The sequence below is a fragment of the Aethalodelphis obliquidens genome, unplaced genomic scaffold, assembly GCF_003676395.1.
Source record: "Aethalodelphis obliquidens isolate GAN/ISIS:26980383/991018 unplaced genomic scaffold, ASM367639v1 scaffold88, whole genome shotgun sequence".
Taxonomy (NCBI): domain Eukaryota; kingdom Metazoa; phylum Chordata; class Mammalia; order Artiodactyla; family Delphinidae; genus Aethalodelphis; species Aethalodelphis obliquidens.
Window position 1 is genome coordinate 5,101,941 of NW_020838032.1, and position 24,132 is coordinate 5,126,072.

Below are 24,132 nucleotides of genomic sequence, written 5' to 3' on the forward strand. Positions count from 1 at the left end.
AATGTGGAAATTTTACATGAATATGTTTTGTTGCCTGGTAATTAACAAAGTTTTTCTAAGGTTAAAAAGGACCTGGTGGAGAAACAGACCACAACATGTTTCACAGCATGAATAAATTTACAGTAATTCACAGCAGGAGGGGCTGTTAGAAAAATATTGTGAGACATTTTGACTGTGCTGTTAATGGGATCGGGAATGGCACAGTTAAACTTCCCAGCCCTGCCTACCAGGCTCACTCAATCGCTAACTGCAGAGGAAAAAGAAAGGAGATTCTTTCAAAATGCAATGATGACAGACATTTCAAAGGGAACTACGAAGTGCTAAAATACGGAATAATTTGGCTAGAATAATATAAATGTTTCAGTTATTCTTACTTAACTGAAATATCTGCACCATTATATCAAAAATCTGTTTCAATCTGATCATTAATATAATGTGGATCATGCATTTATTAATTGATCAACTCAGCAAACATTAATCAAATGACTGTTATGTTCAGGGGATACATCAGGCACCATGGAGGAGATATTTTTGCTTATAAAATGTAGAGAATTTGTTCATCATATAATGCTTACATGATGAAATACTAAAAGAGGAATTTTTTAAAGAAAGCCCACCTCATAAAGGAATGAAATCCCAATAGCTCTTTTTTATGGAAATTAAAATATTACCAGTTGCAAACCAAATACAATGGCCGTAGTTACTGGCAAATTGTTGGGTTTACAGTGATGAAATACACAAGACCATACTCTTATGAGTTACTTTTTGAGTTAGCTAACAAGTTTTATAAAGAAAAAAAAAAAAAAAAGTGGAAGTACAATGAACTCCGTGAATCTGTGACTTAAACACAACAGGTATATTTTAAAAGTTTGCTGAGGGTGAGACCTAAAAGAAAAGCCAACTGACCGTGAATCCATGTTTTAAACAAGACATCTAACTTGAAGACTTGGGGATATTATCCAACTTCTCCAACATGGAATTTCAGAGACAGAATTTAAATTCAACAATGTAGCATAATTTACTGCTCAATCTGCCTAACTTCTCTTAAAGAACCAAAGTTGGGAAACCATCAAGAGGAAAATTAATACATGACTAAGACCCAAACTGAAGGCTCCCCCTCTCATCTCAAATCTCTAGAAATTAGGTTCATTTTTTAAAAAATCCAGAACCACGTTGGAAAATCAGAAGGTATAACTGTTGGTGGATAAGAACAATGAGAAACTCCTGAAGAAGAGAAAGTGGGGAAATTAAATGAAAGAAAAACAGCACAGTTCCCAACAGACACATGAGTATGTGCCACACAAAACAGGGAAGCTGCTGGGCTGACCTGAGACTAGGGGTGGACGGCAGGGCAGAGTGGGGCCTCCCCTCCACTAAGCCACCAGGTCACTGGTTAAGAAAACAAGTAGAAGCACAGAGGAATAAACTTTCCACATCCTACCTTTGCCCTCCCACCTCAGGCACAGCATCCAACAACTGCTGCAGCTGCCCCCAAGTAGAAGCAATGAGTGCAGGAAGTTTACAGGAGAAAGTCAGTCATGCTAGGTACCCTAGAGATATGGTGAACCCCAGTATGGAAAAGCGTATTTCAGTCACTAAAAAAAAAAAGTCACTAGAGATTTCAGAAATTAAAAATCAATTGGCAGAAGGGAAAATTCAGTAGCTGGAGAAATAGCTGAAGGGCAAAGTAGTGAGTAAACAATTCTCCCATTATGCAGCACAAAAGGACAAGCAGATGGAAAGTATTACAGGAAGGGTGAGAGGTATGGAGAGAGGAGCCTGAAGTGTAAATAACCATCTAAATAAATTAGAAAATTCTTCCAGAACTGAAGATGTGAACACTCATATTGAAAAGGTTCACTGCATGTCAAACAAAATAAAATTTTAAGCATGCACACATGCCTAGTTACAGTGTAGTAAAATTTAAGAATAACATGGATAAGAAGAAAATCCTAAAAGCTTCTAGAGAAAAAGAAAAGCATAGGTTACCTATCAAGAAATAAGCATCAGACTGGCCTCGGGCTTCTCATCAGCAACAATGAACACACAGAGAACGTGGTATAATATCTGCAAAATTCTAAGAGGAAGTTATCTGGAGTCTAGAATTTTACACTCAGCCAATTCCAATGAGAAGAAAAAATACAGGCTGCTTTTGCACTGGGCAAGAACGTGAATTTTATTTTTTTAATTTCTCTGAAAGAAATACTAGAAGATATACTCCAGCAAAAAGAAAAACCACTCCAAGAGGAAGTAGTGGAATACAAAAATCAATGATATAAAAAGAAACAGTAAATCCTCAAAAACATCAAGTAATAGTCTAAAAATAAAATCTCATTACTTGAATTAGCTCTATGTGTGTTAAATAAATTTAATTTTAAAAAGTAAATAAATAAAAAATAAAATCTCAGAGGATAACAATCAGAGAAGGGAGGAGAAAGTAAAGGGAAGTAAAAGTATCTTTTCTAATCTTGTTGGGGGTTCTTTCTAGATACTTACAGAAAATATGTTTAAATATGTGTGGTAAATATTTTGGCACTGGGCTTCCCTGGTGGCACAGTGGTTGAGAATCTGCCTGCTAATGCAGGGGACACGGGTTCGAGCCCTGGTCTGGGAGGATCCCACATGCTGCGGAGCAACTAGTCCCGTGAGCCACAACTACTGAGCCTGCGCGTCTGGAGCCTGTGCTCCACAACGAGAGGCCGCGATAGTGAGAGGCCCGTGCACTGCGATGAAGAGTGGCCCCTGCTTGCCACAACTAGAGATAGCCCTCGCACAGAAACGAAGACCCAACACAGCAAAAATAAAAATAATAAAATCCTACCCCCAACATCTTCTTAAAAAAAAAAATTTTGGCACTGTATATTTACAAACAGAGAAACATAATTTATAACTTTCGAACAATTAAGAAAAAATAAAACAAAGAACACTGTCAGTGGAAGAAAAGGAAGGAAAAGGAATAACCTTGTAGAAAAATAGACAAAAGGTATAAATAGGCCATTCAAGGAAGAATAATCACAATGTCTAATAAACATAGAAGATACTCAATGGCAACCAGGAAAGTGCAAACTAAAAAGCAATGACATACCGTGTTTTAGAGATACAAAAAATAAGAAGTTTGCTAATATCAAGGTATACTTTGCTGGGGTGGCTATAAATTGGTACAACCACTTTTTAATGTGCAAACCATATTAACCAAAAATTCTGCTTCCCGCTATGTACTCTAGAAAAATCTTTGCATCTGTATGCATGTACAAAGATCATGTATAAGGAGGTTGGTTGAAACACTTTTGTAGTAAAATGGGAAATGCCCATCAATATGGAAGATTTAACATAATCAAGATATATTCTACCGTGAATAACACACAATGATTAAAAAGATAGGATAGATCGATGGCTTCTGACCTGAAATGGTCACAAACAAGTAAAGATAAGCTTTATGTGTAAATGTAGAAATTACTTTTGCAACAAAATGTATCAATAGTATGTGTGCAATTATAAATAAGTAAAAAACACTGGGAAAGAAAATAAAAATTAGCAGAGAAAGAACAAGACAGTTTAAGAACACAAAAAAGTAAGTCTATCAGTTCACCTTTTCTAATGTTGCTTTCTGAAGAGCATTGCTGACCCTGAAATTACCATAAATGTAATCATTCAATCCTAATCAATCAAACACATGCCCTCTGACAGTGGATTCAAAGCCTCACTCTCATACACACAGTTCATTGACAAATTTGTAGGAAACAAATTTTAAAACACTGAAAATTGACAAAGTGGTCAGGAAAAATTAGAACCAGCTCACTCCTACCCCTCCCCTGCTCCAGTCACAGCGGTCTATCAACAGCACATTAGGTGGGTACATTACAGGAATGCTGTCAAGACAATATGGCCAAAAATTAAAATTAAAAAAAAAAGAGAATTGGTTTCAGGCAAGGGCAAAGCAGACGTCTATTAAGAGGCCTTTTGTGAAATCAGAGCAGGAGTCAGATGCTTTCTCTTTTTTCCTCTCAGTGGTTGCTGAAACAATGTGGCCACACAGCCATGGGGATCTGGGAGCTGGCCAAGCAGCCAGGTGACTCAACATTGAATTTCTTGTCCCTCTGGGCAATTTCTCTCAGCAGTACAAATTTATACCAGAACAGAGAACAGTTATCCTCTTATCAATCAGGAAAAGATAGATATTAAAAAAATTTTTTTAATACTGGCTAATAATGAAAGTCAAGGGAAGCTAACAAGGGAACAAAGCTTAATTCCCCCATTATGAAACCAAAGGGCTCTCGTTACAACAAAAATCTGTGGGAAGAGTAACTGCTGTCTTCTAAGACCCTGCAGGGGAAGAAACAAACACTTATCACTCCTTTATTACACTCTCATTAAAAATGAGCAGCAGCTAGGGGGGCTTCCCAGTGGTTGAGAGTCCGCCTGCTGATGCAGGGGACACGGGTTTGTGCCCCGGTCCGGGAAGATCCCACATGCCACGGAGCGGCTGGGCCCGTGAGCCATGGCCACTGAGCCTGCGCGTCCGGAGCCTGTGCTCCACAACGGGAGAGGCCACAACAGTGAGAGATCCACGTACCGCAAAAAAAAAAAAAAAAAAGAGCAGCAGCTATATTTTCCTTAAATAAAAATTGACTCCAAACAACAGGATCCTCTGAAAACAAAGACCTGGAAGTTTACGGTTAATATACAGATTCCTCTCGGGCAAGAACCAGGTGCTATGTGGCTTTCTGCTGTGTCACCAGCCACTAGGCGAGAAGATCACATTTAAATGTTAACTGATTAACTGATTAAAATTTCAACTCAGGAATAATATGCATATGTGGGTACTGCAGAGGCATGTCCCAAGAGCCCTTAGCAGTAAAATCCTAACCAGAACACTTGGATTTTCCCTTCTTGTAAACACACTGGCATTCACAGAGCTGTTAATTTTATCATATGATGCCCTTTTAAATTCTGGAGATTGTAAACCCAGAAATGGGGGAAAGCAAGTCAAAGGGCGGATTTGTGGTGCCCCATCAAGATACACTGACATCCGGCAACAGGACAAGTGTGAGGGAATGTTCTGGATTGAGCTGCATGTTCTTGTGCTGCCAGGACACTTGATCCCCCTGAGATCCTTCCTCTGCATGGCCTAGGTGCCAACCAACTATATCTGTGGCCAGTGAAGTACCACACTCTCAGCCAATACTTTTTGGATGAATAGTTGGATGGATGAACAAACGAACAAAGAAACAAAGGAATAAACAGTGTATTTTTTTCTCTGTGCACTTTAAAGTCAACCATTCAGAATTAATATTCTACTGGCAAAGAACACTCAGCAAAGTTTCTCCCAGCTGATTTCTCTACACTGCACACGAAAGTGGCCCAACTCAGTGGAGATATCAACAGCATACATATAAAATCCAGGTAGTGGTAACCGTCCCAGACTCTCTACCACACCAAGGGAATTAGAATAATTAATAGCAAGTAGAACTTATTGATTTAAAAGTAAATTACCACAATGGGATATCTGCAGGTTTGCCAGGGAAATATTCTTGCTGTTTTCATCGAGGCAGTACAAGTCCTGAGTTTCTGGACTGGGTTTAGTCTCCTGAAGAGTCTTAATCCACATAATGTCGCAGGAGCATGTAAATGGGTTGCCCACCAGGATCCTACATGGAACAAAAATGAAATCCAGTCAGCCTTCTCTTTTTCAGTTTTAGCTACAGAAGTGTTTATGAAGCACTAACAGCATTATGAATTTCTTCTAGCCGGCTACCTTTGGAAGTCACACCCATCTTTATAGCATAACGGTACTTATTATTCATTCATTTATCTGATACTTACTGATATTCTGCTATGTGCAGACACCCCTGTAGAGGCTAAAGGATGCAAAGTGATGTGAGACCTTTCGGACCCATAGGGAAACAAGGTAGGAACAGAAATAACTATAATATAGGATAGAAAAAGATGTCTCAAAAGATGGGGGAAAATAAGATACCGTAACAAATTTATCACAGATATTATACAGTTATGAAGATCTTAAGTGAAGAAGCCAACGTTAAGTTTTCGGGAACACTAACATACTTATGTCTAACCAGGCTAGAGATTCAAGTGTTATCGCTTAAAAAGTTCGAACTTCAGTAGAGTGCAGAGCGATTTCATCTGAATTGAAAACGAGACTGTGAATACAAGGCTAAGACTAAAGTGTGAGAGCCAGGAGGGTGCACTCCCAGCTTTCCAAATAACGCAACCACAGTTCAGTTTGACTGATGCAAGAAAGCTGGAGTGAATGTGAGAGACAGAACCTGGAAGGGAGCTCTTAGACCTCCTTCACACACACACACACACACACACACACACACACACACACGCCAAGCTCAGGGTTTCCGAGAGCAAGTGCAACCGAGGTCCAGACTGAGCTACTTAGCCCATTGTGGGAGGGTCTGCAAAGAGAAAGTCACTATTCAGCCATGCTGCCTGGACTCCTGTGGCCTGTGATTGGTCAAGGAGGAAGTAGTCAAGAGGAAAATAAAAACCACAAGAAAAAAAAAATCTTTAAATGCTTATTTATAACACTCAGTGGCCTGTTTAAAATGACTTCCATTTATGGCAATGAGCCTTTAAATGAGGCCATTTAAAATCATTACATAGGCTCTGCCTGGCATTAACCACAATACTTAAGATTTCCATGAGGACAGGACCTGGGCTTTGCAACATCATTTACTCCTGTGGTTTTCTGGTTGGGTTCTAACAATCTCAGGGAATCCCTGGAGACTTTTCCAGGAGTTTCCTTGGAGAAAATGTGGTCCTGGCAGACTCGTTTAATTTGTGTCTGCTTGATTGCCTCCAAATATCCCTCCAACACCAAAATAAGAGTTGAGACTACTAGGTATGGAATATAATGCAGATGATATCCACAATGTTTAAACCCCAACTAATCCAAGAGGTTTCCTGGTGTTCTGAGTCCATGAAAAACTACGAAATCTTTTTTGAAAGCAGGTACGACTGAATCCACAGAAGAGATAAAGAAGCAAAGGGATCTTGAGCTACAAAGACAGCAACGTTCGTCTGACCACACGGCACGGGCAGACAGCTGGCTTCTTCCTCTCACACACTGTACAAACTCCTTTTGCAGCGACTGTTAGAGCGTGTTGTACTTAATTTGTTCAGGCTTCTACCGCTCCCCCTGGATAGCAGAGTCCTGGAGTACAGATACCGTTCTCCTTATATCCCTATGGCCTAGTGCCATGTTAGTTTGATTTGCAACAGGTACACAATTAACATTTGTTGAATGAATTAATTAAATATGCTGCAGCGGTGGTATTGAGACATGTGAATTTGAAATCAGAACTCTAATTTTTAACCCATCAAGAAAATTCTCTGCAATGATGCTCAAAATTTTTACACTGAGTAGCCTACTTTATTGCACATAACTTCCTTAAGTTTTTTATGCGTATCCCTGGGTTAGAAAGCCAGTGATTCAACTCCCTGAATTAAGTCTCTCCCGAAAGAATTGCCACCATGTAACTCTCATGACTACCTATTAACTTGTTATCGCACTACTAGTGGCATCTTCTAATCTGCACGATTTCCTTGTGAATAGGGGTGGACCCTACAACTCAGGCAACAGATAGTTTTAGCAAAAGCTATTGCCTGGTATTCAAAGGCCTTGTCCATCTGGGCCCACCTCTGACACACAGAGCCTGTGCTTTAAGGTTCTTTGGGTACCTGACCCATAGGAATGTCAACAGTTTATATTTGCTTCACGGTGATAACACAAGAATTAAGCACACTTGGAAATGCTGGCTATTAGTAATCGATACATTTCAATATCTTCCCTATCATTTTTCAGCAAAGGGGATTTGGGGATAAGGATAAATCCTGAATGCAGTGGCAGACCTAGAAGGAAATCTCACAAGGATGGTCGGGTAGGGAGAGGACTGCCTCTCCTCAAATGTTCACTAAGGGAGCGCAGGCACTGTCGTCGGGGTATAAAATGAGGAGTTTTGCCCATTGCTGTTTCTCCTTGAATGGGTTTGCTTTCCATTAGAGCCTGGACAGAACAGGGACCAAACAGATGCTATGAGACATGTTGCCGCCTTTTTCACACAAAACCCTCATCTTTTTCTCATTTTCCCTCCTTTAGAAAACAAGTCTTTCATGTAAAAACAACATTTAAACTCATTATAAATGATATATTACTACCGAGATTTCTTTTCTTTTCTTTTCTTTTTTTTTTAACTGCTGAATCATGTTTTCATGGAGGAATAAAAGAACAAATGACCAAAATTTAAAAAGTCATTTTTCATGAGTTTTGATATAAAAATAGACCTGCAGCATCACTTATTTTAAAAAATACGTGATTACACTTTCCTTTGGAAATTTTTTCCCCAAATGCCGTACAAAATCATTACTTACAGCTCAGACAAGTCAAGGTGACGAAAATGTTTCCTAGACAATACCGTCAGTTTATTTCTGGTAAAATTGCTGAAAGGAATCAAAAACATTAAATGTGAATTACAAGTGTACATTTCAGGAATAAAGTATTCAAATAGAGTTTTTTTCAAAATGTAATTTTATGTGATCATGGTTCATGCCGTACTTTAGATCCAGTAATCTCCTTCTTTCACCTAGAGTAATAACTTAGTTTTCCCTGCCTCTCCTATAATTCTTGCTCGAGAGTGGGGTTGAGGGGGTATAATTTTCGTAATGGTTATTTTGAATCTCTTTTTTACCCAAAATTTTCTTTTTCATATTCAGAGCCAAGTTATATACCTCCTAGAGATATCTGATCTACTGAACAATTAATAGGGAAATTAAATTAAACTAAGTTAAATTTAAACCATAAACTCACTAGGGGAAAAGATACTTTAAAACTAAAAAGCATCATGAATATTTTGAAATTACACGACACACGAAACTCTGAATATTAACTGAATTTAACACATCCTAATAGGAAAGATAACACCTATTGATTGATAAACTCTGCTGAGATTGTTTATACATGACTTCCAAATAACTAGATAAATTCGTGATGAGAATAACAACAAAATATCAGATAAAACTATGTCAAATTTTATCTGGAAATATTCTAGCAACATATCATTTTAAGATGTGGACCAACCAGACAATGAAAAGATGTCCTATTTGTGACTGAAAAATAATAATGAATTTACTGATGTGTTCCAAATATGTAGTTTTATTCAAGGGAATGGGAGTTTCGGTTTCCAATGATCAGTGCCATGAGACCTTGAGCTGGGAAATTCAGACCCTTAATCCTGGCAGCTGACTCGCTCTGTGAATTTGTTTACCGGTCAAATTTATTTAAAGCGTGTGCAGTGCTTGGTCCTCTAGACGTGTGTTTCATGAGTCACATGAATGTAAAACAAACATCAAATTTTACAAAACAGCTGAGCCCTCAACAGTTTGCCATGAGCCTTTCAGTATCTGATTCCCGTTCAGGAAGGTGAGCACCGGTCTGAGAGTCAGGTAAATACGGGAAATCTGCGGCGACAGCAATCCTGGCCTCACTGAGGCTAGTCTATTGCGTCTGTCTCACCAAATCGTGGGCTGAAGTCTGCTGGTCTGTCTGGCCAGTCTCTTTCACAGAAGGGTTAAAGACCAGGGGGAGCTAATACATGAACTAAGACTAGTCAGCTGATGGATAAAGAAAATGCCACTTTAGCATCTCATAAATGAAGAAGGCACACGGCCACTCCCAGCTTAATTCTATATTGAGATTTCCTCTCATCCAAACCCCCATCTACAAGAGGGTGCCCTCTTCCTTCTACGCTGGCATCTTCTCTCCTCACACTGAGTGTAAAGTGCTCACCCACGTGAAAAAATAATCCAGCGGGAAGTTGTAAAATGTGCCCACATAAATCTTTTCTTTTGGAACGTGAATTAAGAATGGGTTTCACTGCAGTATAATACACTGACAAGTCACTCTGCCTGTCTTCACCAGAGCCTGTAAGGCACAAATGTTTTCATCTCCATCAGAAATCCCCATCCTTCTGAAGGAAAAAAAAACAAAAACAGAAACAAAAACCCTATTCTTCCTCCCAAGAAGAAAGAGGAGCGAGGAGGCAAAGAAAGAGGACACACTCATTGTCAAGGTTCTGGGTCGGCTAGCAAGGCCGGCACCGGGGCAGCTGCCCTGTCAGGCTGCTAGCAGCACAGCCCAGAGCAGGGTTACACGCCAAAGAACAAGATGAGTTTTATGAACCATACTTATTATTGGGTCCAAAAGCCAAATGGGAGGAGGAGGGAAGGAAAAAAAATCAACAATCCTCTTACTGTTTGATTATAGAACTTTTGCAAAGGAGCTAATTAGCACCTCTGCAAAGTCCCTGGAAAACACAAATACTGGCTTTTCTCACAGTTTCTGGGTTCTCAGGGGCCGGGCAGGAATTAAAGGCACCAAGAAATAAACTCAGGGACCAGTCCTAGGGGCTCTGGACGGTCAGCATGGGAAGCTAAATGTGTACAGGTTAGGGGAGGAATGACGAAGGTGACAGACAGGATCCAGTCTGAATTCCGCTAAAACCCAAAGTGAGATAGATGCTCTTGTGTACATTTTTATTTTATTGGAGAAACTCAGATAATCATTATATCCCAAGGGTACAGAGAAACAGCCTCTCATACACATTTCTTTATCAGCTCCCTTGCAGCCATGGTGCTGATGTTCAACTAGAGATGCCGTTTACTACGTGCGGAAATCAGGGAGAACATGCCAGCACCTTCAGTCATAAGCAGAAGTTGAGACCCAGGTCTGGAAAGGCAGACAACTGACTTAATTTCCTCCTCCTTGCCATTCCCTAGAGCCAACTGCTTAATTTAATTTCTATTTTGGCGATTAGGAGACTCTTTCATCACGTGAATATCTGAAGCTTACTGACATTGTAACTTCTTTCTAACTGTCTGAATATTAGCCTGACTTCCTACTGCCTTACCATTTGACAATGGCTACGAATACCAGTAATTTTTGCGGTCTGATCAGTAACTGGGCTTCCCAACTATTGGCTTTTAAAGAAGCTGTATAAGATACGTCCATCTCCTTGGTTTCCTATTTTCAAATGACACCTCTTTGGGAGACTGGGACTAATATTTGGCTTTATGTAAGTATGTACAGCACACAGAATACCATTAAAATTATTCTACCATAAATCAGTCTGAAAAAAATACAAAAGGTGGCTTTGGTTTTCATATAAATAACTTGGAACAAGGGAAGTAGGGAAAATATAAGAGGCATAGCAAAGTCATAAACAGGTCTATTTCTAAAACAATTAACCATAGCCCACTATATAGATCACTACGTTAGGGGAAGTGATGTAGTAAAACAACCAGTAAAACGTGGTCATTCAGTAATTCAGGTCTGCAGTCAGCAGTAATGAAAATACCAGAATGTAACCACTGAGGTCATTAATTACACTTAAGTGATTGCATTAGAGCATTTTGCCTTTTTCTTGTGTCCAACTTCTCTCTTGTTTATGCTAGCAAGGCCTACGCGAGACATCAGAATTTGTGCAGACAAACCAACTACGGAGATGTTGCCAAAAAGCCTCTACATGAAATGTGTTAATAAAGTTCCTTGGAGTTTTGTCACCTTTTTGCCAAAAGTTTTATATCTTAATTCTACTGACTTTATTTTTAAATTGACTTCCTCATTAATGCCACCTATGAAATATGAAGTCATTGTACCGGCTTGATGAAATTAAGGTTTTTCATAAGATCCACAGATCTCCATAGAGTGTCCAGGCAATCTGCTCGAAGAGAACGATTTCTTTTACAAACTGGCCTGGAAATCAGTCAGGGAACAGTTCTCCCCAAGAAAAAGAAAGAGGACAAATGTTACGAGAAGGGCTGATTCTCTCATTATATGGAAAACACACTTTATTTTCTGTCCTCTTACTAAAAGAACATAGCCAGGAGTGAGCCCTGAGTCTGCCACTTTCCATCTGTGGACCTGAGTCTGATTTTGCACTTATGAAATGGGAATCAAGAAGATCCTCCCTACCAACTGTCAGAAGAATCAAGTGAGATCAACCACGTGAGAGTTCTGTATGTAGATCGTAGTCTATGAAACACATAAGGTATTGTTGCAGAGCATCTGCAAAGCACAAAAGGGCCAATGAATGCAGGCAACCTTCCTGCCACAGAAGTTCCTACTGAAAACTCGGGGTGGAAGGCGCCCATCAGAGCTTAAGGGTGATCCTCTGTTTCATGAAGAAACGTCTCAGGAAGGCCACACCTTACTGACCAACTGCCATCATCTAAGAAGATTTAGCAGCAAACAACCTAAGAGCTCCCACTGTCCGTATTTCCATTTGACTTCAGTTGATATCACCCTGACTTCGGTGGAAGCATTTGCTATTGTTACAGTTGCCTGAACCTCTGGCATGTTCCATGATTGAGTTTTCTCCGCTTCCATCAATCATGACACATAGCTTTTGGGAAAAGAAGGTTCAAAAGAGGATCTGTTGGGGGAGGAAGAGCATTAGCAATTTTTAGTTCCCTAAAAAGGCCAAGGCCAAGTCAGTTTCTTTCAATTCCACTAGTTTGATGTCTTCCAGGGAACATGTCATGATTCCAAGGAAAAGAATCGAGGACGCTGTACCAGGACATAGTTTTCACATCAGACTCCTTGCTGTTGGCCTATTGCTCTGTCCAAGATGGAAATGGCCCAGAAATTCATGAAAGGGAATAAGCAGGCTGTTCTAAGTACCCCTCTAAAGCTATTCAGAAATCAAAGCTAATGCTTCTAAGCTATTGTCAAAGCTACACTAACTTTTTAAAAGGAGGTTTAGAGCTGGAGAAGAAGGAAAAATAAACAGAGGGGGAAAATATTGAATAAGTTGGGTCCTGGGAAGCAAAAGAATCAACCTTTACTTACATGTGCTGTAAGTTGCTGTTTTTCAGAAATGCTTTATGAGCTACAAATTTCAATCCGGAATCCACAATGGTCCTAAGAAAACACATAATTGCATGTATGTTAGAGCTAACAGACGACTGTCCCTCTGACGGTAACAGAGCATAAGAAAAAGTTCTGAGATAAGGTATGCAAGCCCTGAGTACTCACAGGTTTTTCAGTCCCACATAAGCTTCAATATCATTTTCGTTGATGATTTCTAATCTTTTCTGATTTGCAATGTAACTGCAAAAAAAAGCAGAGTGCAAACTAGTAACTCAGAATTCAGGCAGTCCATAAAAAAATGGGTAATTTCCATCCAACCTCACCAGGCTGCTCAAGGCAATCCCTCCCCACCCACCTAGCCCCACCATTTATTTTAAATACAGCAAGGGCAGCAAAACCAAATGAGACTGAGGAGAAACCATGGTTGAGCAGGTTGCATTGTCAATGACAGGATCACCAGGTTTCATTTTCTTTTCTTAAACTTTTATTACTCTTTCAACTAACAAGTTCAGTTTGCCCCTCCACTCAAGGTATCCCCTGTGTATAGAGGTGAAAATAACTTGGAAATGCATCTACTACCTCTCAAAAGCATTTCACTCTTATGGTGACAGCCACAGGGAAGCTGGCATCACCACACAGAGGACAAAACACATCTTTCCTCACATTCCAAGAGAAGCAGTCACTCCCTCCTTTTACCTCCTGAAACACTGAAGAAGATTCCCCTCCCCCTTTCTCTCTCTCCCTCCCTCCCTTCCTTCCAACTCTCTCTTTTCCTGGCCCAGGATCCCCTCGTTCTGCTTTCGTCAGTAATAAAATCAATTTTTCCTTTCAGGAACCACATCTCACAAACCCCACATTGCCCTAGCGCGCTCTCTACAGAAATCTCCTCTTCCCCGTTCACCAAACCCTCAAATATAGGAGTAAACTGGTAACTCTGGCTGCGTGAAGAGTTCTATCCCCTGGATCATGAGGACTGGCTTAGAAATGTGCCTGTGACCTCAACTAGATTAATGAGAAGCTTCCCTTAAATTAAAACGTGAATGCCATGACAGAGTCTCTCTTTCTCTGGGATTATAGCTGAATCTCTTTTTGAAGACAGTTGGATCCTGCTTTATAATTCTTAACATGCACCACAGCATCTAGCAAAGAACCTTGCACAATGTAGGTCTTCAAGGATGATGGATGGATGGATGGATGGATGGATGGATGGATGGGCAACACCTGGAGTTCCAAAGGCACTCGAGGAAGTTGTATTAGGATGGATTTTCCCCTTTCTTCTTCAAAAAATTTAAGATACATAACATTCCAATTAAGACACTGAAAACAAATATGTAGCTCTACTGTTAACAACATGAATTAAAATGAAAACAATAGTAACCAATGAGGGAGGAGATACAGCATCTACAGATTCCTTCTACCCAATCCAAAAGAAGGAAAAAAAAATAGATGTCAAAATACATGGTAAGTATTGGGGCACCCATTTTTAGAAAATATATTTTAGAAATAAAGCAAAATAAGTAAATGCTCTGAGGGAACAAAATTACACCAAAGATAAATAATTTTAAAAGGACCCACATAAACATTGCCCCTGTTACATAAAAAAAAACGTCCAAGATAGAAGGGCATCTTCTGCTCAAAGATCTTGGTTCTCAAACAACAATTTTCAACGTTAAGAGTTTTTACGAAATGTTTCAAAATTATCACACATTTTTCCAAGATTTTCAATCCACTAACATTTTCAGTAGAAACCACAGTGATCTCCCTCTTCTAAATTGTCTCCCAATAAGAGCTGCATTCAAGAGGGCCCTACATTTTAATGCTTTTTTTCATGCAACTGGCAGAAAAAAGGACAAATAACATGGGCAAGGTTTCCTCTGGGGTCACAACCAGAATTCCCGAGAAGCTTGTTCACTGCTTACAGCTGCGCTAGCATGGTGGCTGTCACTGTTCTGAAACTGTCTGAGAGATTCTCCAGCTCTCTTTGCTGGCTCATCACTGCATCCTCCATGCTTATGACAGGGGCCTGACACTCAGGAGGTATTTAGTCAATGTCTGTGGCACAAGGCATTTATTTTTAACTTTTTATTTAGTTATTTATGCCCTTTATTTTATTGGTATTTCATTTTTGTCAGATTTTTAATTTATAAACTCTCCTATTGTATTCAATAAAATACAGCAAGCTAACATAAATAAAAATGAAAGGCATAATAGAAAGAAGAGCCAGGGCAGAGACATCAGTGGAGCTAGGAATTGGGTTTAAAATGCTGGGAAAGGGCCACAAGCATAATTGTAAGCTTTCCAGTGACCACTGTCCCTGAAAAGAAGGAAAGGGGGATACATTTAGCCAGTGGTAACTTCACAGTGTTCATGAGGTGAAAATAAGTCAGATATTAAGCAAAGCGTACCTGTTCTTGAATCTAAGACCAGACAAAAGATTTTGTTGAAAACCATCAAAAGAACCATGTGAAAGTATTAAAAATGGTCATTAAAGAATGTTCTTCCACTGTGAAGGCAGGGATGCCCTGGATAAAGAATGAATTTTTCTCCTGGTCAAAATGGAAAAAAGCAACAGAAGAGCTGGATTAAAAGGTCAGCAATTGCCCCTCTAGATGCCAAGAATTCCCTTTCATAAGTTACCATCTGCAGAAAGGCCCACAACATAGCCGTGGGCTATAAATTGCTCATGAAATCTACCCCTTAAGAAACGCTCCTTAGACACCATTACGTGAGGAATCATAGGGTTAGAATGGGAGCCAGTAAAGTTAATAACAAACAATTCACAAAGGAGAAACCTCAACGACCCAGGAACATATGAAAATCTGCTCACCCCTCAAGGAATATGAAATGCAAACCAAAGTCACATGGACTTACCATTTCTCTGCCACTAGCTGGACAAAATGTTTAAAATCTGACAATATTAAAGCATTGCTAAGGATGTGGGGTATTTCTCTTATATTGTTGGAGGGAGTCTAAATTGGCACAAGCACTTTGGAGAGTAATTTGCCAGCATCTTGGAAAATTATACATCACACGCTTTACAGAGTCCGGCAATTCCATTTCTAGGTTTTCACCTGAGAGAAATGCTCACTCCTGCACACGAGGAGACATATACAAGAACATTCATGGTAACACAGTCAGAATAAAAATCTGGTGCATGGAGAGTGTCCATCAGTTAAGAAAGAGAATAAAATGAGGCGTGTTAAATAACTACGGTAGATTGAACCAGATCTTTATATCTGAGCAGAAAGAAATACTCATGCTAAGTGAGAAAGAAAAATAAGCAAAATTTCAAACTGATATGTACATATCATATAAAACACCTGATGTGAACTTTTAAAGAGACAGAAAACAATACCACATAGTGTTCATAGTCAAGGATAGTTGTAAAGTACAAAAGGAAGATTGCAAGGAAAGTCACCTTGGGAAAGGAGACGGATCTGCATCAGGGATAAAGAAACTGAAACTGTTAAACTGTTTTATTAAACTACTAAACTATTTCTTTTCTTAAAAGAGAAAAGCCTTTGTAACAAAAAAGACAAAAATGTTAAAGTGTCAGTTCTGAATATATGCATCTGAAGTTATTGTTATATCATTACATTTTTATGAATTTTTTAAATGTATGAAGAAAAAAGAGAGAAGGAAGGAAGGAAGGGAAGGAAGGAGGGAGGGCAGGGAGGAAGGGGGGAAAGAAAGAGGGAGAGCCAAAAAAAGCCGCAAAGGAAAAGACCGCAGGGAAGCTGGACCCCAGGGCTTCTCAGTTACTAGGTGACCAAATACACCAGGGCCCAAGTCCTTGGTTCCTTGGACCACCCAAAAGCAAACAGTCTAAAAGCCTTCTGATCCCTGCCCCAGAGCCCCTGGACAGGACCAAGAAGACTAAGGAGCATGCTGGGCTGCCCCCTACTGGTGACTTCCACGTGCCTCCAGAAGGACCTTGGCAACACCAGGTCTTTCGAGCTCTGCCATCTCATCACTGCCAGTGATCAGAAAAGCAGCAGCTGCAGAGACCAACCCAGGGTTAGGAAGGAGAGAGGAAAGGCCAGGCCAGGACAGACAGCTGAAAGATGTGTGGACAGGCAATGCGGTAGGCTCTCCCCCAGAAAACTGTTCCCTGTCACTCCAGTCAAAGTGCTGGCCAGCTCTGAGGGCTCTTTACTAAGTCAAGCTTTGCTTAATAGAATCCCCAAGAAGGGTCCCACTCCCACTGAAGCAGTGGAAAGGACAAGCATTTTGGTACAGACCTTTCTCTCCATGACAGCCCCTAACTCCTCCGACCCAAGCCCACCAATCTGGAAAGCTTAGGCCCCAGGGGCTTTAAGGCACAAGCCCTCCCCCTAGAGCCCATGCCCCAGCGCTCACATGAGTTCAGCCAAACTTTCGAGCTTCTGCCCTTCCAACCTTAAGAGTTTCTCTCCCTTACCTCCTTGGCCTCCAGGTCCCTCAGGCCCACCCCTCCATCCGCAATCTGTGTGGAATCATTCTCGGCCTTCGACCATCCTGTTTGGCCCAAATATGCCTTCTTCCTTTCTAAAAGCCATCTATAGCACTCTTTCTTGGGCCTCACATTATGAGGGTTGTTTTTTATTGTTGTTATTTACTTTCACTACATCCCAAGACTACTGTCTTCTGCCCTTAAAGTTGGAACTTCTCAATGAATTCACCTAAAACTCTTCTGGGTCCCTACAATATCTGAGATGCTGCTTGATTCACAGGCAACATCAAAAAGCCTTTTTCCAATCAAAACATTTTTATTCCATCAGTTGGCAAGCATTTCTTTAGCATTTATTCTCCTTCTTAACTTTATAATTAAGAATCAGAGGGGATGGAGGTACTCTTTGTACCCATCATTGTATTTTTGTACTAATATACCTAACTCTCCTGCTGAACTGTTAACTCCTCAGATGGAAGAGTGTTATTCATCAAACTGCACGTCCATTTCCGAACACAGAGCTGATGCTCATAGAACACTGGCTGACTTAAAGCAATCAATCTGACCCACAGATCCTCCACTGGAGTTTTTGTTGTCTCACTGGAAAGACCAGACATATACACACTATAGACACTAAATGAAGATTGTGGTAATAGAACATAACTTCATTTGTCACATAGAAAACAAGGAAAAAAAGTAACGACCATAACAGAGGAAGACAGCCAATTCTGAAAGCAAAATTTGTCCAATCTAGAAAGCAAGCTTAGATCACAAGCATACAACACAGTCAAACCAAACACTCATTTATTTTTCGTAAATGATGAAAACTAATTGCCCTCGGAATATGAGCATTCATTTGCCATCTCAGTTTCAGAAATGTTAAGGCTAGAAAGAATCTTCAGATCCAGCTCTTCTTGACCTTGAGGGGTTGATGCTCCTGAAGGTCTGTGCTCACTGCCACGGTATTTGATGAGCAAAAGGGAGAAGTTTCCAAGCAGAGGTCAAGTACGTGCACTGCGAGGGTACAGTGGAAGGAATTACAAGATATCACTGGGCAGTGAAGGCTTCCATGAGGTCAGGCTTTGAAGGGTGCCCAGAAAGTCAACAGATAAAAAATGTGAACATAAGCAAAGTCCACACTATTTGCCATTTTATTTTGTGTTGTCACCAAAGCTTTTCCATTCTCAACATGACATCCAGGGCCTTCATTATGACATTCTCTTGAGGGTAAAGAATTTCCTTTCCTTAGGCTTACCAAAAAGCCCGTAGGTGGCTTTTTGGGGGAAAAAAAAGAACAGATAATTTTAGGAAAAATTCACGGAAACATTTTTGAATTACAGGTTCCTAGAAAGGATACTCATCTCATTTGAAAAGATTTCACATTGGCTTGAACAACCTATCAAATAATTCCTCCGGGCAATCTTTCCAAGTAACAAAGAGTGGTTTCTAATGCATCTTTTCTTCCTGTGTATTAGCTTAACAGCAGGCTTGCTCCAAAGTAAAATTTCCCTTTACCTTAGGCTTTATTACCTGAGCTGTAGGTTGACGATATATCAAAAAGAAATGGAAAGAGTCGTGAGTATTTCTAATGGTTGCTCTTCAAAATGGAATTGCTTCCCACTACCCTGGCTACCCTCACCTCACCCCCACCACATAAATAAATAATTAAGCTAATAAAAGTAGATAGAACTCAAATGTCACAAGAGATTGTGATACGTGCTCAGGCTTACAGCCATGGAGTGAGGCATTTCGGCTCCGACAGGATCCTCTCTGCCATAAGATTTCCATCACGGGGAAGAGAATAATCCATTTTTTAAAATGTGTCCTTGTTCCCTGAGTCCGTAACCAGGTAGCTTCAGTTGCTCAGCAAAATGCTAAGAAAGAGTTTTGAAAAGCAGTCCCTGATGGGCCGAAGCAGAATTCAAAAGAAGAATCTCTCAATCTATCCCTCCATTCCTAAGAGAGGGTCCACCACCCCACCTGTGACGACGTGAACGCAGAGAACACCAAATAAGTGGACTCAGAACCTGAATTCCAGCACCAGCCTACGAGCACAGGCTGATTAGCTGCAGCACCTCCATCTTCTTTTTGGCCACGGGAATAGAAGCAGCCCCAGTAATTTCCTTTTAGAGAGTGCTGTGTGCCAGGCACTGAGGTACCCAGGGGGTGTCTCCCTTAACCCGACAAAGCTACCAGGAGAGCACTATGATTGCTTCCACTTTTTGGAAGAGGTAACTGAGGCCCAACCTTGCTAGGTCATATCCCCAGGATTACATAACTGCCAAAACAGGATTTGAACCCAAATCTACCTGCCTCTGAATTCTGAGCTCATACCCACTCTACCGCCCCACCAGGACCATGGACTTAGGAGTCCTGCACCTACAATGAAGAATACTTTCTAACATTTCTGCAAAATGCATCTTGACAAATAATCACAGCCTGAAAACAATAGTAATGAAAAGGAATGAGGACATTTTACAGGCTGCTCTCATGCGTTATACCTACAGAGGTAACAGGAAATAAATAAAATATCTTCTCAGATCCTTACACAATGCCAAGCTCTGAGAACTGCAGCTCCCCACAATGCCAAGCTCTGAGAACCGCAGCTTCCTAGAATAGCCTAAATTCCTTGGGAACTTAAGAATTCAAGTGCCTGTGGAGAGGGTGTGGACAAAACGGAACCCTCCTACACTGTTGGGGAAAATGTAAATTGGTGCAGCCACTATGGAAAAGAGTATGGAGGTTCCTTAAAAAACTAAAAATACAGCTCCCATATGATCCTGCAATCCCACTTCTGGGCATACATCCAGAAAAGATAAAAGATCTAATTCCGAAAGATACATGCACCCCAATGTTCATAGTGGCACTATTTACAACAGCCAAGACATGGAAACAACCTAAGTGTCCATCGACAGATGAATGGATAAAGAAGATGTTTTATAATACAAATGATGTATTGTACATATAAAACAGAAACAGACTCATAGACATAGAAGACAAACTTATGGTTACCAAAAGGGAATGGGGGGAGGGATAAATTGGGAGTAGGGGATTAACAGATGCACACTACCATATATAAAATAGATAAACAACAGGAATTTGCTGTATAGCACAGGGAACTATACTCAATATCTTGTAAGAAACTATAATGGAAAAGAATTGGAAAAAAAGAATACACGTATATACATACATACATACATATATATATATATATATATATATATATATATATATAAAACCAAATCACTTTGCTGTACATCTGAAACTAACAAAATATTGTAAATCAACTATACTTCAATTAAAAAAAAAAGGAATTCAAGTGCCTGGAAAATAATAAGTGGTGTAAAGTGAGGGATAAACACACTCCGCTAGCTTCACCTCTTCCCAGTTATGTGACCTTGGGCAAGTCCCTACACCTCGGTTTCCTCGTCTTAAAATGGGGTAGTAACAGTACCTGCCTCAGGGAGTTGCTGGAACAATAAGAGAACTGCCCTAGCCCATATGAGGACCACAGTCACCGCTGATTATTAACAGCAAGCAGCAGACTGGGGTTCAGGGACTGGCTTGGTCACTAACTAGCTGGTGAACTGAATCTCAGCCTGCCTCCAGGGCCCATGGGCATGGAACAGGAAACCTGGCCTGGAGAATGTCTCAGTTCCCATCAGCACTCGAATTATAAGAAAATTTCTGCAACATATTATGAAGAAAAAATTACACACTGAGTTTCTCTCTGAGTATTTATATAGCATCTTTCTCATCCACCTCTCTCAATGAGGTGGTGCCCAAAAAGAAACACTGCAATTTGTGACCAGAAAAATTAACTATGAAAAAACCCCTAGAGTTGGCTTTCTACCTAAAACGTATCAGTCTCCAGCAGAAAAAATGTAAGTTTAATTTGACTTAACTAAATAATATCCTCCATGAAAATTTAGGATTTGACCCCAGCCTACAAATAATGTGACGTGTAAACCTTATACTGGAGGGTGAGCAGGGTGTCAATATATTTAAAATAAATAAATTTTCTTTTTAGCTGCTAACTTTTCAAAATGGGAAGATTTCCCGTTTTAAAAATCTGAATTTCCACATTCTCTTAAGAAGCCAGAAGGTCCTCCAAACTGGACTAGCATTTCTTCCTGGCAACAGTCAGGGAGAGCTGAGTAACATTGCTCCTGGGGGTCTGCAGCACATTTCCAGTTGGTCACATTCTGACCTCAGCTATTTCACTGGCTCATAGAAAGATTTTTATGACACCTGATCTAATTCTTGCTTGTAATTTCCTCTGAGACTTCAATGCTCCGACCCTTCTCCTACATTGGTATGTCATCTCCATGCACAGAGATCCCTAACAGAGATCCCTAAATGAGTTTGCTCAGATAAAATGACACAAAGACCACAATAAAAATACCTCCTTTTCTTAAAGCAGTTACTTCTACCTGTTCCAGAACCTTTAGAAGCTTCCTCTGTTTAGAAACAAACTAAAACTGACACAGACATAGCCAAGTATAATTTTATACTTGGTACAATGGTACAGAATCCCCAAGAGGAGCAAGGGATGTGTTTTTCCTGACAAAAAATTGTTTTCCTTCCCACTAATTTATTTAATATTTTACATTAGGTTTCAGATCTTGCGATAGATCATAGTAACTTGCCATAGCAAATGGAAAGACAATTAACTAACCGTGTACCATGGCATGGTTTCGCCATATCAGATGAAGAACCCAGGATAGAAATGGTCCTGATATAGCACTGCCATCAAGAAAGAGGCTTAAGTGATGTTTGAGCCAAAATTTTATTTTGGACAGGTGTACTCTAACGTCAGTCAATATGAAACCACCAGAAATATGAGTCAGCTCACTGGGTCCCTCGGGATACACTCTGCAGCTAATTTATCCTGGCAGGCCCACAAGGGGCCATCCCTCTCAAGGCTGGGGGCACCCCGGGAGCCTGAGAGGGCTTTTCCTCTGGCTGGGAAGCCGTCTGGTCACACCTGCTCCTAACAGCTTCTAGGCTAAAACCATCTCTGCTGTGCTCTGTGGGTGGATCTCTGCCGTCTCAATCAAGCATCTGTCCACATTCCGAGGCAGTCATAGCGCTACTTCCCCAGGCAAGCCTGGATCTGCAGCCTGCTGGTACCCCCACATCTCATCTCGTCCGCAGACAGGGTGGCTTCCACCTGGATGGGCACACAAGCCAGGCTGCTTGGTCTTTGTAAAAGGATGTCAGCCCCACCATCTGCTTGTCTGGCTTCCAAAGAGAATGGATCTGGCTTTAACCAGGAACAGAAATTAACATATTCCAGCTCTGGTCAGAGGGGACAACTTCATATCATCTGCAGTCCAGCTTCTAGCAAAGCCTGGCTCAGCAAAGGGTATGAGGGGATGGGCAACTAAGATCCTGCATTGTATGAGTTTTATAATTACAGCATCGGGAGATGAAATTCTTGGACCACGTTAGCGTCCTTGCAGAATTGTCATCCTTGTCACTTCCCCCAACTTTCACTGACTTTCTCAGTAAGAAGAAAATGAAATCTACTTTCTGCATTTTTCATAAAAGCTGTGAATTACATCACTCATATTCTCTGCAAAAGAAACTCTTTTCAGAACAGAGTGCCAAACAAAGCTATGTTCCTGTGGAATTAGTAGGCATTCTCCTCCTTAATAATGAGCTTCTCTTTTCACTGCCAGGAAGTTAAGGACAAATGGTGTGCTCAATTACAGCAACTATGTCAACCGTTAGAGTTAGTTGGAGTTCTTGTCTCTTTTTTTTTCTCACTCCTCCCTCTCATTTTTACCTTATTAACCTTATTGTGTAAAATAATTATCAGCAGTTATTCAAATACTAATGATAAATTGATTAACTGCGACATTTCTATACTCGTCCAATACAAATTATATGGCCATTACGATCAATATACTGGTATGATAGCATCATCTTACAGTTGTTTTCAAGAAATGAGTTGGAAAACCATATTATCCACTATTTTTGTGTGTTTCAAAGTGAGTGTTTATAAAAAGTGAAATCTTGCAACTCCAATTGAACACAAAATTATCTTTTTTCCAAAAAAGTTTTTTCCTCTTTTCCCATTATTTCAGGTCAGTCAACATTTCGTTGATGAAAAGCGAAGAAAAACTTCCAATGATTAGCCCAGGACTTAAGAATTCTAAGAAGCATTCAAGTCAGCACAAATCACAGCAGAACACACTTTGGAAAGCTCTTGGCCTCCAATCGGGCCAAATCATTCCATAGCAAGAGAATTTTTGGAACTAATATTTCTGCTCCAACTTCAGGATAGATCAAGCATGGCACAGGGAAAAATGAGCATCAGGCATAATGTCAAGAAAAGAGAATGATTCAAGCAGTAAAATGTTAGGATCTCTTCGAAGGTCTGTTTTGATTTTGACACAATTTCTCGGCCCACATGTATAGGCTGTGGGACTAAGGAGAGTGATAGCATGTGAGGAACAATTCCAAGCTCATCTTCACTGGTTTCCCTTCACGTGTTAACCTTTAGTCGCTTTTATAGAAGGTTAGAGATTATTTTCTTTGGAGTTAAACTACAAAGATATTGGTGGAAAGGGATCCCAGTCATAAGTGGTCATGTAAGGCCACAATAAAGGGAAGCTATTTAACAGAAAGGAAGTGTGAGTGCATCAAAAAGTCCTAAACAAATCTCTCATAAAAACTTTTAATTCAAGGGATATATCATTGCTAGAAAAGACGTATATTTTGGAGGTACCTAGAGGAGTCAAATTCATGGAGATGGAAAGTAGAATGGTGGTTGCTAGCAGCTAGGGGGAGGGGAGCGGGGAGT

At 40.3% G+C, this 24,132-nt stretch overlaps 1 protein-coding gene across 4 annotated transcripts in view; it reads right to left on the reverse strand.

Moving 5' to 3' along the window:
- The window catches only part of NTRK2 (neurotrophic receptor tyrosine kinase 2), a 383,599-nt gene that overhangs the window by 339,140 nt on the left and 20,327 nt on the right, over positions 1–24,132 (reverse strand). For all 4 annotated transcript variants that reach the window (XM_027094184.1, XM_027094181.1, XM_027094183.1 and 1 more), the window contains exons 4-7: positions 13,058–13,132; positions 12,872–12,943; positions 8,398–8,466; positions 5,494–5,648 (exon numbers count right to left, since the gene is read on the reverse strand). In XM_027094184.1, coding sequence (XP_026949985.1) covers positions 5,494–5,648; positions 8,398–8,466; positions 12,872–12,943; positions 13,058–13,132 — 371 coding nt within the window. The remainder of the gene's footprint in view (positions 1–5,493; positions 5,649–8,397; positions 8,467–12,871; positions 12,944–13,057; positions 13,133–24,132) is intronic.